At 43.0% G+C, this 23290-nt stretch overlaps 1 protein-coding gene across 2 annotated transcripts in view; it reads left to right on the top strand.

Annotated features, from left to right (window-relative positions):
* Nucleotides 1-23290, top strand: part of LOC146857878 (uncharacterized) — a 1488219-nt gene that overhangs the window by 109615 nt on the left and 1355314 nt on the right. For both annotated transcript variants that reach the window (XM_085648588.1, XM_085648587.1), the window contains exon 4: nucleotides 9716-9846. In XM_085648588.1, coding sequence (XP_085504714.1) covers nucleotides 9716-9846 — 131 coding nt within the window. The remainder of the gene's footprint in view (nucleotides 1-9715; nucleotides 9847-23290) is intronic.

Here is a 23290-nt window from a genome sequence, read left to right as displayed (position 1 = left end):
TCGTCATGTCACTGTTCAGTGCACTAAAGCTGGTATTCTAATCGATTCATGTCACCTCTTACCCTCATATTTTGAATTTCACAATTTTGGGTCCGATATTGAAGAGTTTTCCATTAGGTAACATCTAAAGTCATGTTGCCTATTTTCACAGTTACACATATGAAAAGAAACACCCTAGCCTGGAAAGTAGTCACATTGCTCAAGTATATAAAGCAGCATACAGTCAGTCTCTATTGAATCACAGTATGGAATGAGCAGTATTCGGTGCAATATTGCTATAGTATGCAATACACTTTATCCAGGGAATTATTACCCTTTGTGTGTAAAGTGCCATAAGAAATCAGTAGCCACATTGTCCCCGTATCATAGTCAGACCAGACTTTGTAAATCCTCAGTAAGTTAAGCACCAGAGACAGGCCAGTTGGAGATTGCCCCAGAAGAATCCAGTATCCACATGTTCCGGTATGCAAAGAACCTTTATCGGGTACTTTTATCAATGGTGGCATACGTTAAACCACTACAAGTAGACTAGTTTCCACAGTGCCCTAGTGCGGAAAGCAGCAGAGCCAGGCCAGATTCCAAAGTGCGGCAGTATGTACGGTGCTGTAGCCAGGCCAGCATTGCCTCATTACAATGTGGATTCTCCTCTGAATGTGGTGTTTAACACATAACACTGTTATATAAAGCACCATAAACTCTTTTAAAGATTATGCAGATTTTTACTCTTTTGAGTGAACCAAACCGCAGTTTGAGCTTCAAGTATTTTGTTATCTAACTAAGGATTACGTAGGTGGACTGACATGTTTGTTCCATCACACTGGTACATAATCAGACTTTTCCTCTCTAGCAGAGCCACAATAGCAAACCACTTCCCTACTTTGCTTGTACAGCCTGCAGACTTCATTTAGCATCTGCACTGGAGTTTCTTTGCAATCTTTTGATGATTGTAGATTCAACCAAGCACAGTGTTTGTGTAATCTAATCAGAACGGACTATACATGTATATATATCTATGCACCTGCATCCCCTAGCCCCTCTCGGTCTGCACCTAGAATTGAAACGCTGATCTCCCGCATGGTCCCAAAACGCAATTTCGTCCTCCAATTTACCATAGGGAAATTGAACAGCGATACAGCTAAAACGGCCCACAAAATTACACCACATTTGGCAGGAAGCTTGATCTTTGTCCAGAAAGCATGGTTTTGTGATTTGGTGTATATCTATTCAGTGGGGGCTAGCTTTTCACCAAGCTATGCTTGCCTCCATATGGGCTATTGGGAAGAGACTGTCTTAAAAACTACACATGCAATAACAATGACTAATCATGTGATAAAATGGATGCGCTACATTGACGATCTTTTTATAATTTGGCGTGGCAGTGAAAGTGAGGCTCTGAGGTTTATAGATGATATTAACGACAACAATCTCAATCTGCATTTTACCAGTACCATTGACACTACAGAGGTTTGTTTTCTTGATGTGAAGGTATATGTAGCAAACAACCAGCTTCAGACAAAATTGTATCGCAAACCCACTGCAGGAAACACCACGCTGCATTCCTCAAGCTTTCACCCCAAACATACTATTCATAGCATTCCATATGGGGAGATGCTAAGGATTAGAAGAATCTGCAGTACTGAAAATGACCTGATGAGGCTATACAAAAGACTAGGTCCATGAGTAGGGAGGATTTATTGTTTAAACCATCCAACAGTAAAACTAAATCCAATAGCAGTCAAATTTGCACTAACAAAATAGATGAGACAAGATTAATCCTAACATACAACAAACAAAAAGACAGCCTCAGCAAAATTATCAAGAACAACTGGTATTTGTTACATCTAGACACACAATTGAATGAGATTATTCCATCTAACCCGACCATCACTTTCAGAAGGGCACCATCTACCAGCGATTTCTTGGTCAATAGCAGCCCAGAAATTAAATCAGTAACAAACTGGCTAACTAAACGTAGAGGCTTTGTTAAGTGCTCTACCTGTAAGGCTTGTAGACACGCAACAAACAAGACATCATTCATTACTCCTTTTGAGGAGAAACCACACATGATCACAAAAAACATGACTTGCAAAACGGAATTTGCCATTTACGTGTTGGAGTGCTCCTGTGGACTGCAGTATGTGGGATCCACAAAGCTGCAGGTCCACAAGAGAATTCTCCAACACCTACGTGCAATCACCAATATAGATACTTCATATCCGGTGGCCCGTCACTTTAGGGATTGTCATGAAAGTAACATACAATTCCTTAAATACTTTGCAATTGAATGTATTCCGCCTCTTAGAAGAGGCGGTGATCGTGAGGCTATCCTTAGAAAACTGGAGACCAAATACATACTGGAATTGGACAGCAAAAGCCCACAGGGGCTTAACACCACGGAAGATCTCTATACGTGGCTGTAAGAAATCTATATCTAACAGAGTAAATTATATTCCCTAACAATAAACTTAAAATATAGATTTCTTTTTCCAAGGCTCTCCACTAAAAGATAATTTTATCTGTACACAATACATATTTTTATATATGTTTTCAGTTTTCCTTCCGCCACCTCTCTCTCCCCCTTTTGTTCCCCCGTTTTTATCTTTTCCCTTGACCTACATTCCATCCCTATGAATCACGATTCATAGATGAAATTTGGAAAACAATTTGAGAACGCACAGGTGATTCTATTGCACTATTTTTGCACAACTTTGCACTTTACTTGCCGTTTTGCACAGTCAGAAAAATACCATGTTTTCCAGCAATTGCTTAAAAAGAATGTTTTAACAACCTTGTTTTAACACGCTTTTATCATCTGCATTGCTCTGGTTTTATATGTGCGGTTTATTTATGTATTTATACATTCACAATTGCACTGAGTGACATATGAGCCAACAGCTCAATCCTCACATTATATTATATTACATTACTGTATAAATCATGAGCCATGAGGAACAAGTCTAGTAATGTATTTTACAATTACAATAAGTAACTATGACAAGATTCAGCATGTTGAAAACATCCATATCATGGTAAAATCTTTTTTCTATGTCTATGGCAAACAATTATGCACTGTCACTTTAAATGGGACAATCACGAGGGGCTCGTCATGTGATCAAGGGCTGTTGAGCCCGAAACGCGTCATGGCGGCAGAGCGCACAAACAAGAAATAAATTGATTTGGGTATAACTTACTGGAGTCCGTCCCCTTCTTGATCCAGGACAAAGAGGATCGTTCGAGGAAAGGTTGATTGATGTATATATATCTATGCACCTGCATCCCCTAGCCCCTCTCGGTCTGCACCTAGAATTGAAACGCTGATCTCCCGCATGGTCCCAAAACGCAATTTCGTCCTCCAATTTACCATAGGAAAATTGAACAGCGATACAGCTAAAACGGCCCACAAAATTACACCACATTTGGCAGGAAGCTTGATCTTGGTCCAGAAAGCATGGTTTTGTGATTTGGTGTATATCTATTCAGTAGATTTGGAGAAATGAAGGCTCATCTTTTTTAGAGAAATTAAGGCTAAACTTGTAGATCTGGATTTATGGGTTTGCGGTGCTAAACTTCAAAGCAACCTCAAATGATAGAGTGATCTGATTGACCAGGGGGGCTTTTTTCCAGTCGACTGCCTCACTCATGCATCAATGACAGGTTTCAAGCAAATTCTATGGGAGCTTACACTCTGTTTGGCTGGCCGCAAGATAAAGAATTGATTACCTGTGTCTTGAATTTGTTTTTTAAAATAAGGGAGCAGGGAAGGGGTACCCTGATTCCCCCTTGGACCTCCTAGGAGGGAGAAGGGGTTTCAGAGGGGCTCCACCAGGGCCCGAATTTAAACAAAATATTTTTGGGGGATTTTCACGATCCCACCGGTATCTCGCTGGGGGCAGCGCAGACCACTGGACTCCTGTGGGAGTTTCACAGGAGCGCAGGGGCTGTGCTGCATTCCGCAAGACTCTCAGGATAGGATTTTTTTTTTTAAAGGGACGGGAGTGAATGCGGTGGATTGTCGCGAACAAGTGAAGGCCATCCATGGCGGTGGTTAGCTGATTGCGGCGGGTTAGACCCAGGCCCTGTGGCCAACTACATGTCAGCCATGTGTGGCAGGGGATGGCTGGCCACGGGCGTTGGGTGCTGTCCTTTCAGCCAAACCCATGCCGGCCATGTGTGAGGATGGTTGGCCAGGTGCCCCGGAGGTTGACCTTACGTAAGGTAATAAAAGAATACTTTATGCTAAAACATTTAATGGAAAAAAAAGAAATCTTAAAGTGACATTATAGTTAGGTATGCAACAATATCTTACTTTGCATTAAAGAAAACCTCAGAAATTCACTGAAAAACACCAAAGGTTAAAGCGACATTATAGTTAGGTGAAAATGTTAGCTTAAACATAACGTTTTAGACAAAAAAATCACTGAAATTATAGTTGTTTAAAATAACTATAATTTGTGCCCTTGCCATGCACTGCTTCTGCCTTCAGATATTACAACACTCATGGCATGTTCTGTGACATCATTGATAACATTACTGATAACAAATGAACTGACATCATTGACGACAACACTGTGCATGCGGGGGTGAGTTATAGTTACTTGAAGTACCTATATCTGTTGAATTTCAGTTTCTTTTTTTGTTTAAAATGTTATGTTTAAATTGAAATTTTCACTTAACTACAGTGGGAAACAAGCCAAAAGGCAGCAGAGCACTTTACAGGGTCAAAGACACGTATAAAAATAGTGGTTCATGGAGCGACAAGTACGTTTGAGCTAAGGTTTATTTTGTTAGTGTTAGTCTGAGTTTCAATTCTAAGAGTTTGGCCAGATAGGCTTGGGGATGCAGGAGCCTCAGGACCGTGAGCAAGCAGATAACTCTTTAGTTAAGAGGTACTTGTGGCGTACATGGGAACCAGTCCCCAGTCAAAAAATGCAAATGACCGACTTGTCAGGTTCAGAAAAACTCATCATGAAGGCTGTCCAGAGTTACCTCAGGAGTGGTATGGGGCAATGGGTGGAAGTAAGAATTAATGTATGGATCAGGATTGAGCTTGGATTGTCAGACAGGGGGATTGCTGAGAGGACTTAGAGGCCTTGGGGGCAACTACCCCTCCTGTTACCTCCAGTAAGTTCTACACAGCGGGATTGCTAAGAGGTCTTTGGAGGCCATGCCCCCTTCCTCCAACACTCTGTAAACACGCCTCCTGGCACACTACTGGTTGGGGGATGAAATCAACTTTACTCCTGAGGGACCTTGGGGGCCTAGAAGCCCTCCTGGTACCTCCTGTAAGTCATACACAGTGCGATTCCCAGCCCCCTTTCTTCACCACTCTGCAAATGCGACTGCAACTTAAAAAACCATAGAAGTTCACAGAAAAAAACAAGGTTACTGGGACGTTATAGTTAGGAATTCACATTTAAAAAACCTTAGAAATTTGCTGAAAGAAACCAAAGGTTACAGGGATGTTATATTTAGGCTCAGATTTCACTCGTACAAAATGAGTGCAATTCATCAGTTCTAGTTAACTAGGCTTACTATAACTTGCTCCCCCGCAATGCACTGCTTATGACCTTGCATATTATATCACTCATGACATGGTCAGTGACATCAGTGAAGACATCACTGATTTCAGCCGGGCCCGGCCTTTTCTTTTTTTTTTATATACATATATAATTTAGAGGGAGGGGGGCAGAGCGGCTCCACAGGCCGATTTCAGCCCATGGTGGGAACCCATCCCCCAGAGCCTACCACTTTTGTTTTTATATATATATATATATTATATTATATTATATTATTTTTTTTTTTTTTTTTTTTTTTAATAAACAAAAAACTAACATATCATCAACCCAACACAACACACATAACATAAGAGCTCAAGAATAATGTTGATGTCCGAAACCTAATGGGTTTGATGGCCTTTTGTGAGCTCCTACACAGAGTAGGAACATCCTTCTCACCCCTATGTTAACTGGCAGTGGAATCACACCCAGACGAACATGGAGAGCCACATTCTCTATCAGCTTGGTCACATACCTCATCTCCTACTTTCACCACCCTGGAGAAATTCCACCAATGACCACAAGCAACTCTGACAGCATTTCTACAAATCTTCTCACTTTTTATAGAATCACCAAACCTATTCTCCTTTTTTGTACATGAATAGCTGATTTGATTCACACCAAATCTCCAAACTGTACAACCACATTTTTCACACCTTGCTTCTGATCATACCAGCATTTCTTCTTGTTACTGACATTATCTCTGACCAACAGCATCAGATTTTCAACTTCAGACTCACTCTTCAACCATTTGGACATCCTAACAGGACAAAAGTGGTATTTGCTTTTCTACTCCTCAAGGGGTCAAATGGTGAAACTTTGGTTGAAGAATGTGGACCAGTCCTATAAAATCACAACATACTTCTCACTGATTTGACAGTATCCTGGTTCCCACTTTCTGCCCATTTAATGCATTACTCAATGACACCGTTCATTCTCTCAATGAGATCATTGGTCTGGGGTTGATACAAGGAGCTCCTGAGATGTTTACTACCACATAATTCAAGGACAATCTGAAATTCCCTGCTACCAAATTTGGTACCATTGTCCGAAATTAGAATTTCTAGACAGCTAGCCCTCAAAAAAATCTTTCTGAGTAACACCACAGAGCTTGCACCAGGATGTTTTACAAATTTAAGCTCCAGCCCCTTGGAACAGTAGTCCATCAGTCCAAGAAAGAATTTAGCACCTCCAGGGAAAGAATCATAGGGACCTCTAACAACAGTCCCTAATTTTACCCAAGGTCTCGATGGAACCTCAATGGATGTCAAAGGAGGGGTTACCAGTCTCAATTTGTCTGCTGAAGAACATACACCATAAACTTCCACCACCTCTTCAATGTTCGCATCAATCCTGGGCCACCAGAAATACTCACAAATGCACTGTTTGGTCAGAGTTGAATCAAGGTATCCTTCATAGGCATTGTTAATTATGCCACACCTCAAGTTATGTGTATGAATCAATTTGTCAGACCTCAGTAACATCCCAACTTACTTGGAAAGTTCCTCACAAACTTAAAATTATGGCTGAAGCACGAGACATTAAACTTTTTCCCTCATCCAACCATTTTTGACCAAATCTTGCATTTGTAACATCTGGTCCTCTTTTGGAGATACTCTCCATTCTTCTTCAAGAACACGCATCTAATTTGGGTACCTTGAGGGATGCTTCCAAACAATCTTCAAAACCTTCATCCATAAGTTCTGCCAAAACTACTTAATCCTCGTCATTGCTTTTACTTGGGAACCGGTAAATGAAAGTCGGCTCTGATATTCTTACCACCAGCAATGTGTACAACAGCAAACTGGAACTGTAATAGTTTAGTAGATAACCTCAAATTCCTTGGCGTACAACGTTACCTACACCACCATCCAAGATACATACCAGAGGTGTGTGATCTGTTTGTAGACCGAAGCACTTACTCTAGACATAGCAGCAGAACTTTTCAATTCCGAGCAACTCTTTCTCGACATCTGAATATTGCAATTCAGCATCATGCAGAACCCTCGAGGCAAATGCAATGGTACACTCTGCTTTCTTCTTCTTTTGAGTGAGCACAGCACCTAACCTTACTTTACTGGTATCAACCGTGATACAACACCGTAAAGAAGGATCGAACGGTTTGAGAGTGTTACTCTCAACCAACTGAGACTTAATCTACTTAAAAGCTTTAGAACATGCCACATCCCAAACAAATTTAGAACCTTATCTGAGGAGACTACTGATGGGTCTAATCGTGGATGCTTACTCTGGAATGAACCGTGACTAAAATTCCCACAGCCCTAAAAAGCCCTGAACTCCAACTATCCCCAATTCAAATTATCACATTCCCATTTAGTACCTTGTAAGTGGAACATTCCATTACAGGCATTGAGCTAAGTTTGGTAGACAGCATGCAACACATTTCTTGTTAGAAATTTCTAAAGTTGCCCTTGCTGGACCGAAACCCTGTCTCGGATCAGCTAAACTCCAGTTCAGGTGGTCTCAGACTCCCAAACTTTGAACGTTATTTCATTGCCAGCCAAAGCACATATGAGGTGCCTGATAACACTGGGTGTTGAACTACCCACTTGGTTTCACCTACAGCAAAGCATAATGAAAATCTCTAAAATTACAAAAATTCTGTATGGTATCCATAGGATACACGATAGATCATTTGCTCCAATCGCCCATGCATTGTTGTGAGCTTTGGCTCTTCCCAAATGAAGATCATTAAGGTCCCAGTAACAGCAGACTATGTTCTAGAAACGGTCACACTTATTATCAACTGTAGATCGAAGTAAATATTCTGACTATCATGGTCATGCTCACAGAGAGATTGAAATTCTTTGATGACCTGCACTCCAAATTATCTTTGAAACTACCCCAGAAATTGCATCATTTTCAACTGACACTGTCTGAAGAGCATCCTTGGACCTCCTCCTTATCATTTCAGCACTAACTGGGGTCGTCATTGAGATGTTCTATCTGACTGATACGTACAGTACATTATTATCTGAACTTTACACTGTCAGAACACAAGACCAGGCTACAATGGCAGAAACAGCTCTCAATGCGATTTAGCGGAAGAGTGTTGGTCTTCTCTGTTACTGGCTACAGCATTTCAGCTTCACAGATCTGCATAACTTTGCCCCCTAAAAGCTTAGACCTCTGCAAGGAACACCGTAAGACAAGCAATTGTTTGGGAATGGGGAACCCATCTGCTTACCTTCTGTAAGCGCACCAGGATCCATTAAGGACCTCTTTTCTAGCGCGAAACATGTTGACCAGGTTTCACATTCACACAAACACAGGTACTGAGAGTAGCAGAGTAATACCTCGACCTCTACCATATTTGTTACTAGAGGTGCCCCAACTCCCCTGTATAATTCTTTTACATTTACCTCACGAACCTACGAATAAAAATTGACTTCAGGGTACCGGGGGTAATTTTAATACACTTGCACTAATCCCTTTTAGGCCCACACACCCACATGCACAACTGCAGCATCTCCTAAAAGATCTCTGATAAAGAGCCCTCTTGCAGGGCCCGTGGAGGACAGCAGCGCCACTTCCACGAGGAGCCATGCCCGATGATGAAGCATGACACTTACAAGAGTGTGTGAGGGCACTAATTTCTAAAGGAGAAATTCACCCACCTTCATAAGGTTGGACCACACATAGAGACCACTTTCTAACTTTTTTTCTATGTAACCAAGTAGGTTATTGCCTTCTGTCTAGGAACAGTTACCAGTCAGTGAGTACATGCTAGTACTTGGGAACAACAGTACTGGACCTACCTTTCTCTTAAAACGCTCCCTGTCTCCCCCCCCCCCTTCCCACAGTGTTTTATAAGCTTTTTTTTAACCTTATTTTGTTAATGTTAAGTATGTTCACATCACACTGTGCATTGTGTTTTAATGGGTTTCAAGTACTTCGCTTGGTGGGTCCAGCTTCAACTTTGAATCTCCTGGCCTGTTGTGATAGTATGGGCCATTGTGTGTTGCTGGTCTATTTTTGTTGTGTTCGATAGAAACACTTTGCAGAGGCAACTGGGGGCCTGAGCTCACATAGGCCTTCTGTACCAGGCAGATGCATTATTTGGGAGCCTGCTTTCAGTGGCCCTCTGGAGGTACTGATTACTGCTTCTTAAGGCAATCCTCTCTTTTTTCCCCCTTAAGGATCTGCTCCGGCTTCTGGATATGGGATACTTTACAGCACCATTGCATTTCACGTTCTGTATGAAGAGCGGCATCTACAACGTTAAAGTCATTGCCAAGTGCCTTGACCTTCTTGACAGCAGATCTCTCAGGTAAGTTCAACATCAGCATTGAACAGCATTTATGCAGCATTTTTTATAGAACCCTGTGCTCTCAGCCTAGTCCCATTTGACAAAAATTTCACTGGTCCACTAACTTAACTTACAAAAAATTAAAGAACATTCACTAAATGGTGATATTGCTCCGGCACTAATGGCAGGGAAGGCTAAACCACAAAGACTTTAAAATGCATTATAAAGTTTGTGATGTCTTCTAATTATGATGTTCTAGTATGTGCAGTGGTGATGAGTGATTAGTCCGGTAGCTCTGATTTCCTCTCAATCATGAGGTGATCTAGAGATGTCCTATTTGACATCTTCCTCTACATCCCTCAGCATTCATATAAAGTGATATACCTCAAACATCCTTCATTGGCACTCTACTGGTTCCCACTTCATAGTTATCCATTGCTCATCTCAAGCACATTACCTTCAAGTTTCCCTTTGGCCCTGCCAGGTCTTTACACCAAGGTCTTTGGTTGGCCGCCCCAGACTTCTAACCTTAATATCGCCAGCTTCTTAACTCAAGGGCATTTTCCTTCTTATCCACCTCGCCACAGAACCCAACTAAAGGCCCTCTAGAACATCCCACCTCAAAATCTACCACTGTCATGAATGTTCCCGCTTACAGCTCTCTAGCTAAAGGACTTCCAATGACCACATAATGATGCTTTCCTTAAATTCTGCCCATTTGTTCCCCCTCGATTAATGGTCCTTACCTAAATTTAAAAAAATAATATATATAGTACTGACTAGTACATTTGGTAGATTCCACAAATTGTGGAAAGCCTGTTAAACTGATTCATTATTGGACAGGTACACAGTATGCTCTCCCTTATTGCTCCCTAAACCTGTCCTCCTGCTGCAGGACTCGGACGTCATCAGTAGAGAATCAATAAGTTCGCTAAAGCTGTCTGTGAAGCTCACTCTCTCTTTTCATTTCATACTTACTTTGGTAAGTAACAATGTGATGGAAGATAATTATTCCCACTCGTGTACAAATCTCCATTTCTGACCAAAGTTTTTTTTTTAAATTGTTGTCCGTCCTTCTTACCTTCCTGTGTGCATGTGGCCTGAGCCCGTGATCGAGTCACACCAGTCCAGTGATAAGGTGTATTGACATACAACTAGTGTTTTATTTGTGCAGGGGGTTGCAAATGGTGGGCTCAGTACTCATTTTAGGGGACTGCGATATATATTTCATCATTGAACAGTTGCATAGAGGAAAAGAGGGGAAAAGTCAAAAAAGGGAGAAAGGAGGAAGAAGCGATAGACAGGACAACAGTGACAAAGGGGTTATGTAGGGATGAAAAATAACTTGCAAGAGTCGGACAAAGGAGGAGCAAGAGGAGCTTTGTGGAATGCATACTAGCCAGCTCTGATATTTGGCAACCCTGGCATTAAGCAGTGTTGGAGGGGCGCCTAAGAAAAACTTTGAACTCACATATATTTTATTTTCAAACTTCGCAGTGCACACAACTCTTAATGCAGTGGATAGTCCTTTTGGCCAGACATTTGAGCTATCAATATAGCCAGACTCAGGAAAAGCCTAGAAGTAAGACGGCCTCTGCTCCTTGCCATTAACACTGGACAATCACACACGGAAGAGCAAAGGAAAAACCAAACTCAGTTTAAATGGCTGTCAGTCAGTGCTTTAAATGGAAAAAAATAAGTGCAGGTACTCACCAAAAAGAGCAGTGGGCGGAGTTAAGGGAGGTGCTAAGGTAGGACAAGGGGCGGGGTAAACTTTTTGACATTGCCAAGGTTGTATGTACAAAATCTGCATTCATTGTTAGAATGTCAGATGTATGTGTCCATTGGTTATCTCACTAATAACTATATATATATATACGACAATTACTGATAAGTGTTTATTACTACCCAAAGTAGCCTTTTTTAGCATCCTTAAAATAAGAAAAGATTGAGGAAATAACAACGGGGTTCTAAACATATGCCTTCTTGTTTGCAGGCAGGTCTTTGCTGCAGGGTCATAACTCACTAAGCTATATTACAAGGATCTTAACTTTTGACCTGCAGGTAACACAAGGCTCTATGCAACAAAAACAGTAATGTTTGATTTGTTCTGCATTCCGTCCATCAATTGTGTGTCTTTTGCTCAGTTTGTACAGCACTCACTATAGGTGATAGTTATTTATCAAGATAACCATAAAGAAAATGTAACGTCATCAAATGTTACGCTGTGAAGAAAGGCGCAGCAAGATACTGTAAGGTGACCAGTAGAAGCTTCATAGTTTCTTTTGGGAGTTCGTATGCGTTTGGCATGTGTTTAATTGTATGTGTGCATGTTGTATGTGTGTGTCTACCAATGGAATATGTGTACTGTGTGTCCCTGCTTGTGGTTTTCGCAAGTGTTTGCATGTGCGTGCTTGGGCATGAATCTTTGGTGCATGTACATCTGTGCAGTATGTACTCATCCGTGTCTGTGCATTATGGTTTGTGTGCATGTATCCGTTATTGTGTTGTGTGCGTCACTACTGTGTTTGCCTATGGTGCGTGTCTATTTGTGGAGTGTGTGTTTTATTTGTGCAACAGTGAAATCGCGCATTTCATGAGCATCTGTTTTAAAAACAAAATGTTAGTAAAATCGAAGGGTATCCGAAGAGTGTGCTCTTCCAAGTGAGCTGTGTTCATTCCTGTGACTCATTCTGAAACAGCAGCCAGAGTTCAGTGCGTTCCTCCAGCACCTACTTGTTTTCTCAACCACGTACACAAACACTTGGCACTTAAACCGATATAAAGAAACACGTTTCGTAATTTCGAAAGCCGTGCCTCGTCGTCCCTCTACGTGAGTGTACTTATTCTGGAAGGAGTTACTGTTACTCGTATGAGGCATTATTATACTTACAGAAATAACACATTTCACAACAAGATAGAGTTTTAGAATGAAGAGGGACTCTGGAAATATAGAGCAAGTTGTAATTGTAGCCTGAAGAACGGTGTCCTCTGGTGGATCATACACCCAGGGCAGGCCAGCGAGGCCTGTACCCGGGAAGGGTCCGAGGCCGAGACGGGCAGGCCAGCTGGCGTCTGTCCCCAGGTGCGCTTACGTGCCGCTGTTAAATAACACTCAGTGGACATCACTCCCACAGCCATAACCCCACTTTTAAATGAAACACTGCTGGTCAGTGATAACTAACATTTTAAACAACAGAAAAACACAGAAAGCAGCAGCAGGCAAGTAGGCATTTCAGATGTGTGCCGATGGTGAAAGCATTAGCAAACGTTCTTTTGTTCTGTCTTCGGTATATTCAATCCTGAACAGTCCACACCGCCACTCATTTGATTGTACAGCCCCCTCTCAGCCCCACTGTGAAAGAACAATGGATCCGATAGCCACTCTGCAGAATCCCCCCCCCTCACCCTCCCCCCCATGACTTCCAAAGCAGCTCACGCTGGTTCCTGGTGACAAGAGCTCCCGTGATTAATTCCGTGCAGTGCTTGTTAAAGGTGCTGCAGAGTTATCAGTGGAGGGATGGAGGAAGCGCTGCCTGGGTTGAAGTCCGGTCCCATGAGTACCGGTACTCTCTTCATTCTAGGAAAAGTGCCGGTACTCCAGGGAAGAAAATAAAAAAGTGCCAGTACTCAGTACCGGTGAGTACCGGCCCATTTAAAGCACCGCTGTCAGTTATTTCATAACCCTTTCATAGGTAGGTCATATTAATTCTTTCACACAGTGGACATTTATTCCTTTAATTTGTCATAGGCACCATTTTTCGTTATTACCTTGGGCAATACATTACCATTCATTTGCAATACCTACTTAGGGGTATAATCCTTCTGCATATGAAGCACACCATGATACTGGCAGCGCCTCTCTTATCATTTGCCACTGCTTCACAATTTAATCCAAATGCCACCCCCTCTCCGTATGCTGTGTGTGGGTTCACAGAACAGCAAGCAACCTCGCCTCAATACCTCTAGTACTATGGTGAAGTGCCAATTGGTTGTGAACCCAAATACCATGCTACGGAATACAGCCTTTCTCTTTGAGCTGATCAAGCTCTGAGTCAAAAACAGGGGTTAGCTGTCTTTACTCTCAGTTAGGGGGTTACCTGGCGGTTAACAACAACTATCCGCATATTTAAAGCCATAGGGGGAACATGACACTGGTCACCTCATCATCTTGGTGTAACTTAACTTGGTTACTTTAATGCTTGCCAAACGATTAACCACTGCATTCAATGGGTTTCTCTTTCTCTTCACGCAGAACATTTTCAGCCTGTGAGGCTTTATCGCCTATACGCCAAAAATGCTTCACTCCTTAAAGAGCACACCTAGTGTTGGTAGGGTTATCCGTGATTCTTCATTCTCCATGAGCAGACATCTCTCCCATACCTGAGGCAGTCACAGTAGCCCCCCAATGTACCCCCCACCTCAGTGCAAACCAGGAGTTCACCCAGAGAACTAATGGACCAGGTATTCATCTGATCTCCTGTAGTTTCAGGGAAAGGAGCACCGACCTAACAATGATGACATTTATCTGCAACCTTTTGATTGTAACTCAAGGATGGGACAGCAGGGCTTCTCTTAAATTATGAGTTTCAAGCAATATTTACCCTTTGTCCATCTTCATGTAAAAATCTGACCTCTGCTCTTCTCAGCCCGGCTGCATTTCTGTCTCCAACCGCCAGCTCCAGCTTCTACCTGCCAACCACAACCTGACAACTTTCAACTACCTAACACACACTCTTCAGCATTCCATCCAGCTAAGTCACAGCAACCAGTCTGAGCATCTCCAATTCTATTATTGCACCTGTGGTGTAGATCTGCTCAGCCCAGCTTGTATAACCTTTCTGACGAAGCATATGGCCATGCAGCAGGAAAAGTATGTACAATGGACTTGCACAGCAGGACACAGCTCCATCAAGATCTTTAATTCAGTGATACATATGTTGACACTATCTAACTATCCCCACAGCTACCCTGAATCACAACGGCAGGCGAGCTGTAGCTGTAGATCTAAGCTCCTGGGTCTTGAGACCTCAGGATCCTACATGCATTCTGACATCTCAGGATGTCCAGTTGAATCAAAAAATGATCCAAAACAATGTGCTACAGTAAACTTTGTTCCTTTAATAAGCAGATTGTAAATATTTGGGGTTCTTGATAAATGAGTATATAGTTTTATGGATATGTGGAAGAGGCCTTATTTAATTTCCAAACCATAGGATTTTTTTTTTTTCCCAATCCTAATGCAATTTGCGGCTTAAGGTACCAGGTTCTCTACTGTGTGCACCACCTGCGGTAGTCGATTACCATGTTTGTCATTGGGTTGATGCATTATTGTTGTAGTACTGTTGTGATGTGTTGATTTGCATATATCATTTTATGTCACTATCACTTTATAGGGTCAATGGTGCATAACCATTCGAGAGCAAAGAGGAAATCTCTCGCACCTCTAGCTGAGCCCAGTGGATCCTACTAAATTTTAGGCTTCGAAAGGAACTAGAATCATCATTGGCAACATTGACAAGTTATCTCTGGAGGTGTTTTTTGGGCGTTGGAGACTTGATATTTCAAAAGTGTTCCAGAAAGAAATGTAGTTATGATATTTGGTCCATGCGTATTGTCCCCGAATACCCCCTGAAGAAAGTATTACTGGACACACTTTCTCCTATGACTATTCCTTCTTGGCATAAATTCCGTACACAAATAGCTCTCTGTGTGAATGTCGTCTGTGTTAATAATTCTGGTGTATTGTGTTCAATGCAACTCAAATTCAAAAATGATTCTTTTGTCCTTTGTGAAAGTTCTTTTAGAGGAGATCAGCACATGTGTTTATGCATTAAGCTAATTTCATAAGTCATTGTTACATCTCATACATGATTGCCCTCCACTTTAGGGCACAGATGTTGGTCTTATGCAGTGATGTCAATGCAGGATTTAGCACCGGAGTCAAAGGAGACAAATAGTTACTGGTTGGTGGAGGAAAGTGCTGTGCTTGAAGTTTGCTCTTAGTTGGGCCTGTTTTCGCCTCAAAATAAGCTCTTTAGTTCTTCACTTGGAAGGCTGGATCTGAAATGCATAAGTAGAGTGATCAGAGGGTCAGGGATGCAATCTTCCTTTGCACTCTTCAGTGACTGTTATCTTTAAAATATCTAGTCTTCAATAAACTGTAAAATGGTAATGGACAAGAAATATCTGAGAATCACTCTACACACAGATTGAATGTCTAGTACAATGCGTACGTTTACAAGCAAACGCAATTCACCCAAAAAAACTCTGTAGGAAATGTATTTCATTTTCTCCCCCCCCACTCCCAATCATAACAAGCATTTGCAATGCCATAGGTCTCGCATTTGTTAAAATTAGAGCTCTTGGTGTTGAAAATGAAAATGTTTTTTCTTTTGTTTGTATATTCGCAGTTAAGTAATTACATATGCATAGTTCTATTGCCATTGGTATAATAAATAATGTAAAAAACACAGTAATTTTTAACTCCAACAGCTCTAACTTTAACAAGGGCGAGACCTATTGCATTGCAAATGCTTGTTATTTCAGGTGCCTGTGGTTACAGATGTAAACACATTCTGAAAGTGTATATATATATATATATATATACACTGAAAAAACCATAGGTTTCACAAACGTTCTAGTTAGCTGGACTTTTCACTCGTACAAAACCATTGAAATTCCCCCGTTATAGTTAGTTCAGCTAACTATAACTCGCGCGCCCGCAATGTACTGCTGATGATGTCACAAATTACATCACTCATGACCTGGTCAGTGACATCACTCATGACATGTTAATGTTAAGGCAAATTTGTTGAGCGCACTGTCACCATAAGTTTCCTGGCGCTGATAGACCACCGCGATTGTGCAAGAGGGACTTAGCGGGGGTGTGAAAAGAGCAGAGTTTTCAAGGATTTCCTAAAGGACAGAAGAGAGGGCTCAGTCTTGAGGGAGAGTGGGAGAGAATTCCACAGCTTGGGAGCCAGGTGGATGAAGCTGCGGCCACCTAGTCTGGAGAGTTTGAAACGAGGGATGACCAGAAGCTGGAGGTTAGTGGACCTCAGAGTACGGGAGGGACAGTAGGGGGTGACCACTGACATCACTGATGACATCTCAAATGACATCACTGATGACATCATCCAGTGAATGTGTTTTTTTCTGAAAATTACACATGTTTTATATATGTATATCTCAAGGTTGATGGAAGAATAAATGGGTATATAAGTGTCTAAATGGATGATTTGTTTTTGAAAAATTGATTGTATAACTGACTGCTTAAGTGTATCTTAGTGAAAACATGGCTTAGTGAGTAATGTTTAAATATGTAAATATCTGTTTCGTGGCTACATGGGTTGGTGAGTAGCTACATGAGTGTCTATATAGGTTATTAGTTGGTTTTTTGAGTATCAGTATGAGTATCTGAGTGTCTGTATGGTTCGATGGGGGTATTACGTAGTGCATAGGTGCATGAATGAGTGACTCACTGTTTGTATGTGTTGAAGACAGCATGTGTGCAGGACTGTATGGGTGGATGAGTGTGTGCATGGGTGTGTTAGTGAGTGAATGACTGTCTCAATAGTGTCTTTATGAGTAACTACATATGTTTTAAACTAGTATATGTGACTATTGGTGTATATAAGTGAGTATATGTGAGAGTGAGAGATTGAAAGAGTTCCTGTATGAATAAGTATGTGTTTCTATAAGTGATTGTTTAAAAGACTAAGTATGTGTAAGTTTCTGTAGAAGTAAGTGTGGTGGTGTGTGCATAACTGTATATGCAAGTAAATGGATGTCTGATTCTTTATTAGCATGAGTGACTATATGTGTGAGTAACTCTATGGATGAGTGGCGTTGTGTAACAGGATGTATAGGTGTATGAGTACATATGAGTGAGTACATGTATGAGTAACTGTATAGGACTGTTGGTGAATGAGTGGATGCGTATGTGGATCTTAGAATTACTGAATAGGTTGTTGTAACTGGTATTGGTATGTCCATTGTTTTGAAATTTTTAGTTTCTATTTTTGAATGTGTGTATCAAAGGTTATATTAGGGGGAGAGGAGGTCTGCCACTCTATTACAAGGATGATGTCATCAGTGATGTCATTTGAGATGTCATCAGTGATGTCATGAGTGATGTCACTGACCATGTCATGAGTGATGTGATATGTGACGTCATCAGCAGTGCATTGCCTGCGCACGAGTTATAGTTAGCTGAACTAACTATAACGGGGGAATTTCAATGGTTTTGTACGAGTGAAAAGTCCAGCTAACTATAACGCCTGTGAAACCTATGGTTTTTTTCAGTGAATTTCTAAGGTTTTTTAAATGCTAATTCCTAACTATAACATGCCTGAAACCTATGGTTTTTTCAGTGAATTTCAAAGGTTTTTTAAAAATGCTAATTTCTAACTATGCCTACAGAGATAGGACATGTGAAGAAAGAAGAAAAAACGCACAGAAAGAAAAAAAAGAAATGCAGAAAGAAGCAACAGAAGTCCTCAAAGACGAAGAAAAGTGCAGGAAGAAGGAAAACGTGCAGAAAGAACAAACAGAAGAGCAGAAAGAAGCCTTGTTGCAAAATCATCCTGTACCCTCAACTTTTTCAGACAGATACTGGTGGTAACTGAGTCTGACTAACCAGTCCTAGAGCCAGTGCTATGTTAAAAGACACTCAGAATACAGTAAAAACACCTACATACACTAGGGAGCACTATGCGTTGGGGTCCCCCTGTGATTAGCATGACCTCCTCTGTAAACCCCTAGTATATAATAGGGCAGGGGATTAAAACTACATCTTAAAATGCACCACAGGGCTTGTTTGAACACGTCACCTCAGGCCCCGTCCCCTCCCTTCCTCACTGTGTAAACGCACCCTGTGGCCGTTTTAAGTTGGGAGATTAAGTCCCCTTGAATCCTGAGGGTCCCTAGGGTCCAACTAGACCACTAGGTACCTCCAGTAAGCGCCACAGAGCTGTGTTGCAGAGAGGTGTAAAAAGTGGCACGGCCTGGACCACCTCTCTGCAACGCAGCTCAGTGGCGCTTACTGGAAGCACCTGGTGGGCTAGTTAGCCCCCAGGGGCCCTCAGGATTGAAGGGGAATTATTTCCCCAACTTAAAACGTGCTATAGGGCGTGTTTGCACATGTCACCTCAGGCCCCATCCCCTCCCTTCCCCATTGTGTAAACACGCCCCCGGGGCCGTTTGTTTAGTTGCAAGATTAAGTCCCCTTGAATCCTGAGGGTCCCTAGGGGCAAAATAGCCCACTAGGTACGTCCAGTAAGCGCCATTGCAGAGAGGTGTAAACAGGGGCCCGGGCTGCACCACCTCTCTGCAACGTAGAGCAGTGGCGCTTACTGGAAGCACCTGGTGGGCTAGTTTGCCCCCAGGGTCCCTCAGGATTGAAAGGGAATTATTTCCCCAACTTAAAACGCGCCACTGGGCGTGTTTGCACACGTCACCTCAGGCCCCGTCCCCTCCCTTCACCACTGTGTAAACGCGCCCTGTGGCCGTTTTAAGTTGGGAGATTAAGTCCCCTTGAATCCTGAGGGTCCCTAGGGTCAAACTAGCCCACTAGGTACCTCCAGTAAGCGCCACAGAGCTGCGTTGCATAGAGGTGTAAAAAGGGGCGTGGCCTCAGAACACCTGTCTGCAACGCAGCTCCCTGACGCATACTGGAGATACCTGTTGGGCTAGTTGGCCCTTAGGGACTCTCAGTATTGAAGGGGAATTAATTCCCCAACTTACAACTGGCCAGGGGGCGCATTTGCAGAATTCTGCAAAGATGGGGCATGGCCTCCGGCGCAATGCCGGTCTTTTATTTATTTGATTTTTTTAAGAAGGAGGGCTATGTGGCCCCCCTTCTTTTTCTAATTTATTGGCCCTGGGGACCCCATCCCCCAGGGCCTGCACCCTAATTTTTTTTGTTTAAAAAAAATGAATTTGGGCCTCCCAAGGCCTTAATCGGCTCCGGGGACCCCAACCCCCGGGTCATGGCCTTTTTAAAAAAATTCTTTAGGAGGGGGGCTGCGTTGCCCCCCTCCTCAGGCCACTTATGACCCCGTGGACTCCATCCCTAGGGGCCAGCCTTTGTTTTTTATTATTTAAAAAAAATATATATATATAGAAACACCTAGGACATGCTGGACAAACCGTATGTACCTATCACCATGACGATTTGCATGATATTCATTAAAAGGCGACTGTGCATACAATGAATCCACGTGGAATGTATTTACACCGCTAGTGAAGCTCTGATGTGTCTGACGCCCTACCGTGCTTAATCCCGGCGCCCCCGCCGGTGGGTACTCTCCAAGTAGACACTCTTCTCGTTTATTTATACAAATATGGGTAGCTATTGACGGGCACATTTAATACATACACACACCAAGCCATTCAAAGGGGATTCAACAAAAATTCGACCAAACTATGCAAGAAACCCCCCTCACGGTTAATAAAACACACATCCACCGCCGGATGTGTAATGCTTTTTATTTTACTCTCTGGATGGGAGACAAACCTCACTTGAGTCACAGCGTGGCTGAGCACAATGCTGTGTTACACCCACCAGTGCCCGCCGAGTGCCACACACCTCTGTGTTGTATTCCACCAGCTAGTGCGTATACTATGACCATCTCTAGCCCATGTGCACTGTAACACCACCCCATGAATATGTCATGCCACACTTGCCTTCGCACGGGTTATATTGCCCTATCTAACGTGCCTTCCTCGATGCCTATGTTATAACGCACAGCGCTATGCCATACATATTACAATCTGGGATCCATATCTTTGTCACAGTGCATATGCAACGTTACACTCCCCAGCACATATTTTATATTACAACTTTAGAGACTAGTTAGGTTACACAACACTGCCCTGTGCATATTACACTTCAAGGCGCATATCGCATAGCACGCGCTAGTGCCTGTGCTATCTCGCGCTCTCCAATGAATCTGTCATTGCGCACAATGTATTGCATATTATATTTCACGCCCGGTTCATCTTCTATCACACTTTTTGGTGCATAGTTTATACCATATACCATATACTATATCTAGTTTTCATTTTCAATCCTGCCCTCAGAACTATGTTCTATATAACACTGCGTCCACCTACCCTTTTCACGGGCATTACAGTTTGCGATGGGGGGGTGGAGGGTCAGGGGGTGTTTCTGCCAAGTGAGCCAGGAGTCACAGTCACAAACGTCCTCTTCTTCCTGAATAAAAGTGAGATTATGCTGCATACTTGTTCATATTTTAAGTAGTTCGCACAGACACACATTTTAAAAACAATAAAGTTCCTAATACCCACCTTCTCTGAACAGTTAGCTTGCTGCCCCATCCACCTCCTCCCTATCCTCTGTTGTCTGAATCCATGGACTAGCCTCCTCCCTCCTGCCATGCATGGTCTGATGTGCTGCCACTGCCCTCCATTTAGCATGATGTACCAGTCCACTCCATTGCCCAATTCTATGGCCCATCATTGACCTCCTGCTTAGCCTCTGTGCTTAGCTTGCTGCCCCTATTCTCCTTCCCCCTGCCCTCCGATGTCTTTGTGCATGCCCCTGCCCATCCTTTTTGCCCACCATGTTTCATGGACCTGCCACTCCTATCTACTCTGAGTGTTCTGTTGAGCTGCCACTCCCCTCCCACCTGCCTAGCATTGTCAGATGACTGTAACCTGTCTCTGCCACCTCCACCCTGCCTGTCCACATGCCATGCCCCTATCCCCTTCCTCCTGCCCTCCATGGTCCATTTTACTGCCACACCCTTCTGTCCTCCCTGGTCTGTTGTGCTGCAACTGCTCCTCCTGCCTGCCTCGCGCGGTCTGTTGTGAGGCCCCTTCCCCTGAACTCTCCTGTCTGTGCCCAGGTCCTGACCCTCCCTTCTATCCTCCATGGTCCTTTGTGCATGCCCCTGCACCCTCCTTCTTTCCCATCATAGCCATTGTGCTGCCACTAACCCTCCCGCTTGCCATGCATGGTCTTCTGTGCTGCCATGGTCCCTCCCACCTTCCCTGTGTGGCCACCTACCTGCCCCTGACCCCCTCCCACCTTCCTTCCATGGTCTAGGAGTATGCCATCATAGTCTCATTGTTGCTCTCCATGGTGTGTCTTGTTTCTAGTGCCCATCCTGCCTGACCTCCATGGTCATCTTGCTGCTCCTGCCCTGCCCCCTTGCCCCCAGCCCTCTGTTTCCATGTGCAGACCCCTATTCCTTCCCTCCTGGCTTGTCTGTTCCATTGTAATGCCCCTGATCCGTCCCTCCGTCCCTCCTGCCCTTTATGGTCTGTAATACTTCAGCTTTCTTTTCTGTCTGTCCATTATGGTCAGCTAGCTACCATTGCCTCTTTCCCCTCTGTTCTCTGTTGTCCATGTGCATGGTCCTGTCCCCTCCCTATTGCTTTCTATGGATTGTTGTGCTGCACTCCCGTCCCGCATGCCCTGTGTGGTGTATTGTGCTGCTGCAAACCCTGATGCCTGCCCTGTAGGGTCAGTTTGGTGCACCTCTCCATGTTCTTCCTGTCCATGTCCCTACCCCAATTTCTCCTGCCTACCATGATCCAATGTACCATACTTGCGAACATTTTGTACTTGGTAAGAGAGAGATTTTGAAAAAAAACTGGGGTATTAATTTTCCCCTTTGAGTTACATTGAAAAAGAGGAGATTGTAAACAGGAGACAGATCAAATAAAGTCCATTTGAGCTTAAAAACATTGGACGTTTCCTGGCTGAAACGGGTCTGTTGGCATATATGGTTGTATTACCACTGCCTCTTCCTTCTGCCCACAATGGTCTATTATATTGCCACAGCCTCTCTTGCCAGTCCTGTATTGTTGGTTTGTTGTTCCACTGCCTTCCATAGTCTGTTGTGCTGCCACTGCCCTTCCTGCCTTCCCAGTGTGGTCAAATTGTTGCCTCTGCACTCTCCTACCTGCCTTCAATTTTCAGAGTCCGTGCCCCTGGCCTCTGCCTCGCAACAGTATCCCAATGAACAACTAGATTGCTAACATTCTATATTTATTACAAAAGTGTGGAACGCCTGATGTCTTCTTGATGTAATCAAAACTGTAATACCTAGAGCATTTCTTTTAGAAATTACATATATGAGAGGGTCTTATTTGCATCCAAATTATGGTCAGTGCTCTAAAAAACTAAAATGAGGACATATTTTCTGAGTTTTCTCAAATAGCGATAAAGAACTTTTAAATTATTTGTAATCTTTATGTTTTTTTATCCAGTTGACCACTCGATTAAATGTTGCACCTAGGGGAGAGGACGTGGTGTTACTTCCAGAGCTGCAGACTTTGCATCTGGGGAACCAGGTTGGAGTTTCTGCTTCAGCTCGACATTCTGTGATTCTGGTCAAATCACTTAGTCTCCCCATGTCTACAACCAAAATGAATTTGATCTTGTGTGATGTAACCAATGCTCATGTAAAGCACTCCAATACCTGACAAGTCT

The sequence above is a fragment of the Triturus cristatus genome, chromosome 3_2 (assembly GCF_964204655.1).
Source record: "Triturus cristatus chromosome 3_2, aTriCri1.1, whole genome shotgun sequence".
NCBI classification, from domain to species: domain Eukaryota; kingdom Metazoa; phylum Chordata; class Amphibia; order Caudata; family Salamandridae; genus Triturus; species Triturus cristatus.
Note: the sequence above shows the minus strand (reverse complement) of the source record. Positions and strands in the feature narration are given on the sequence as shown.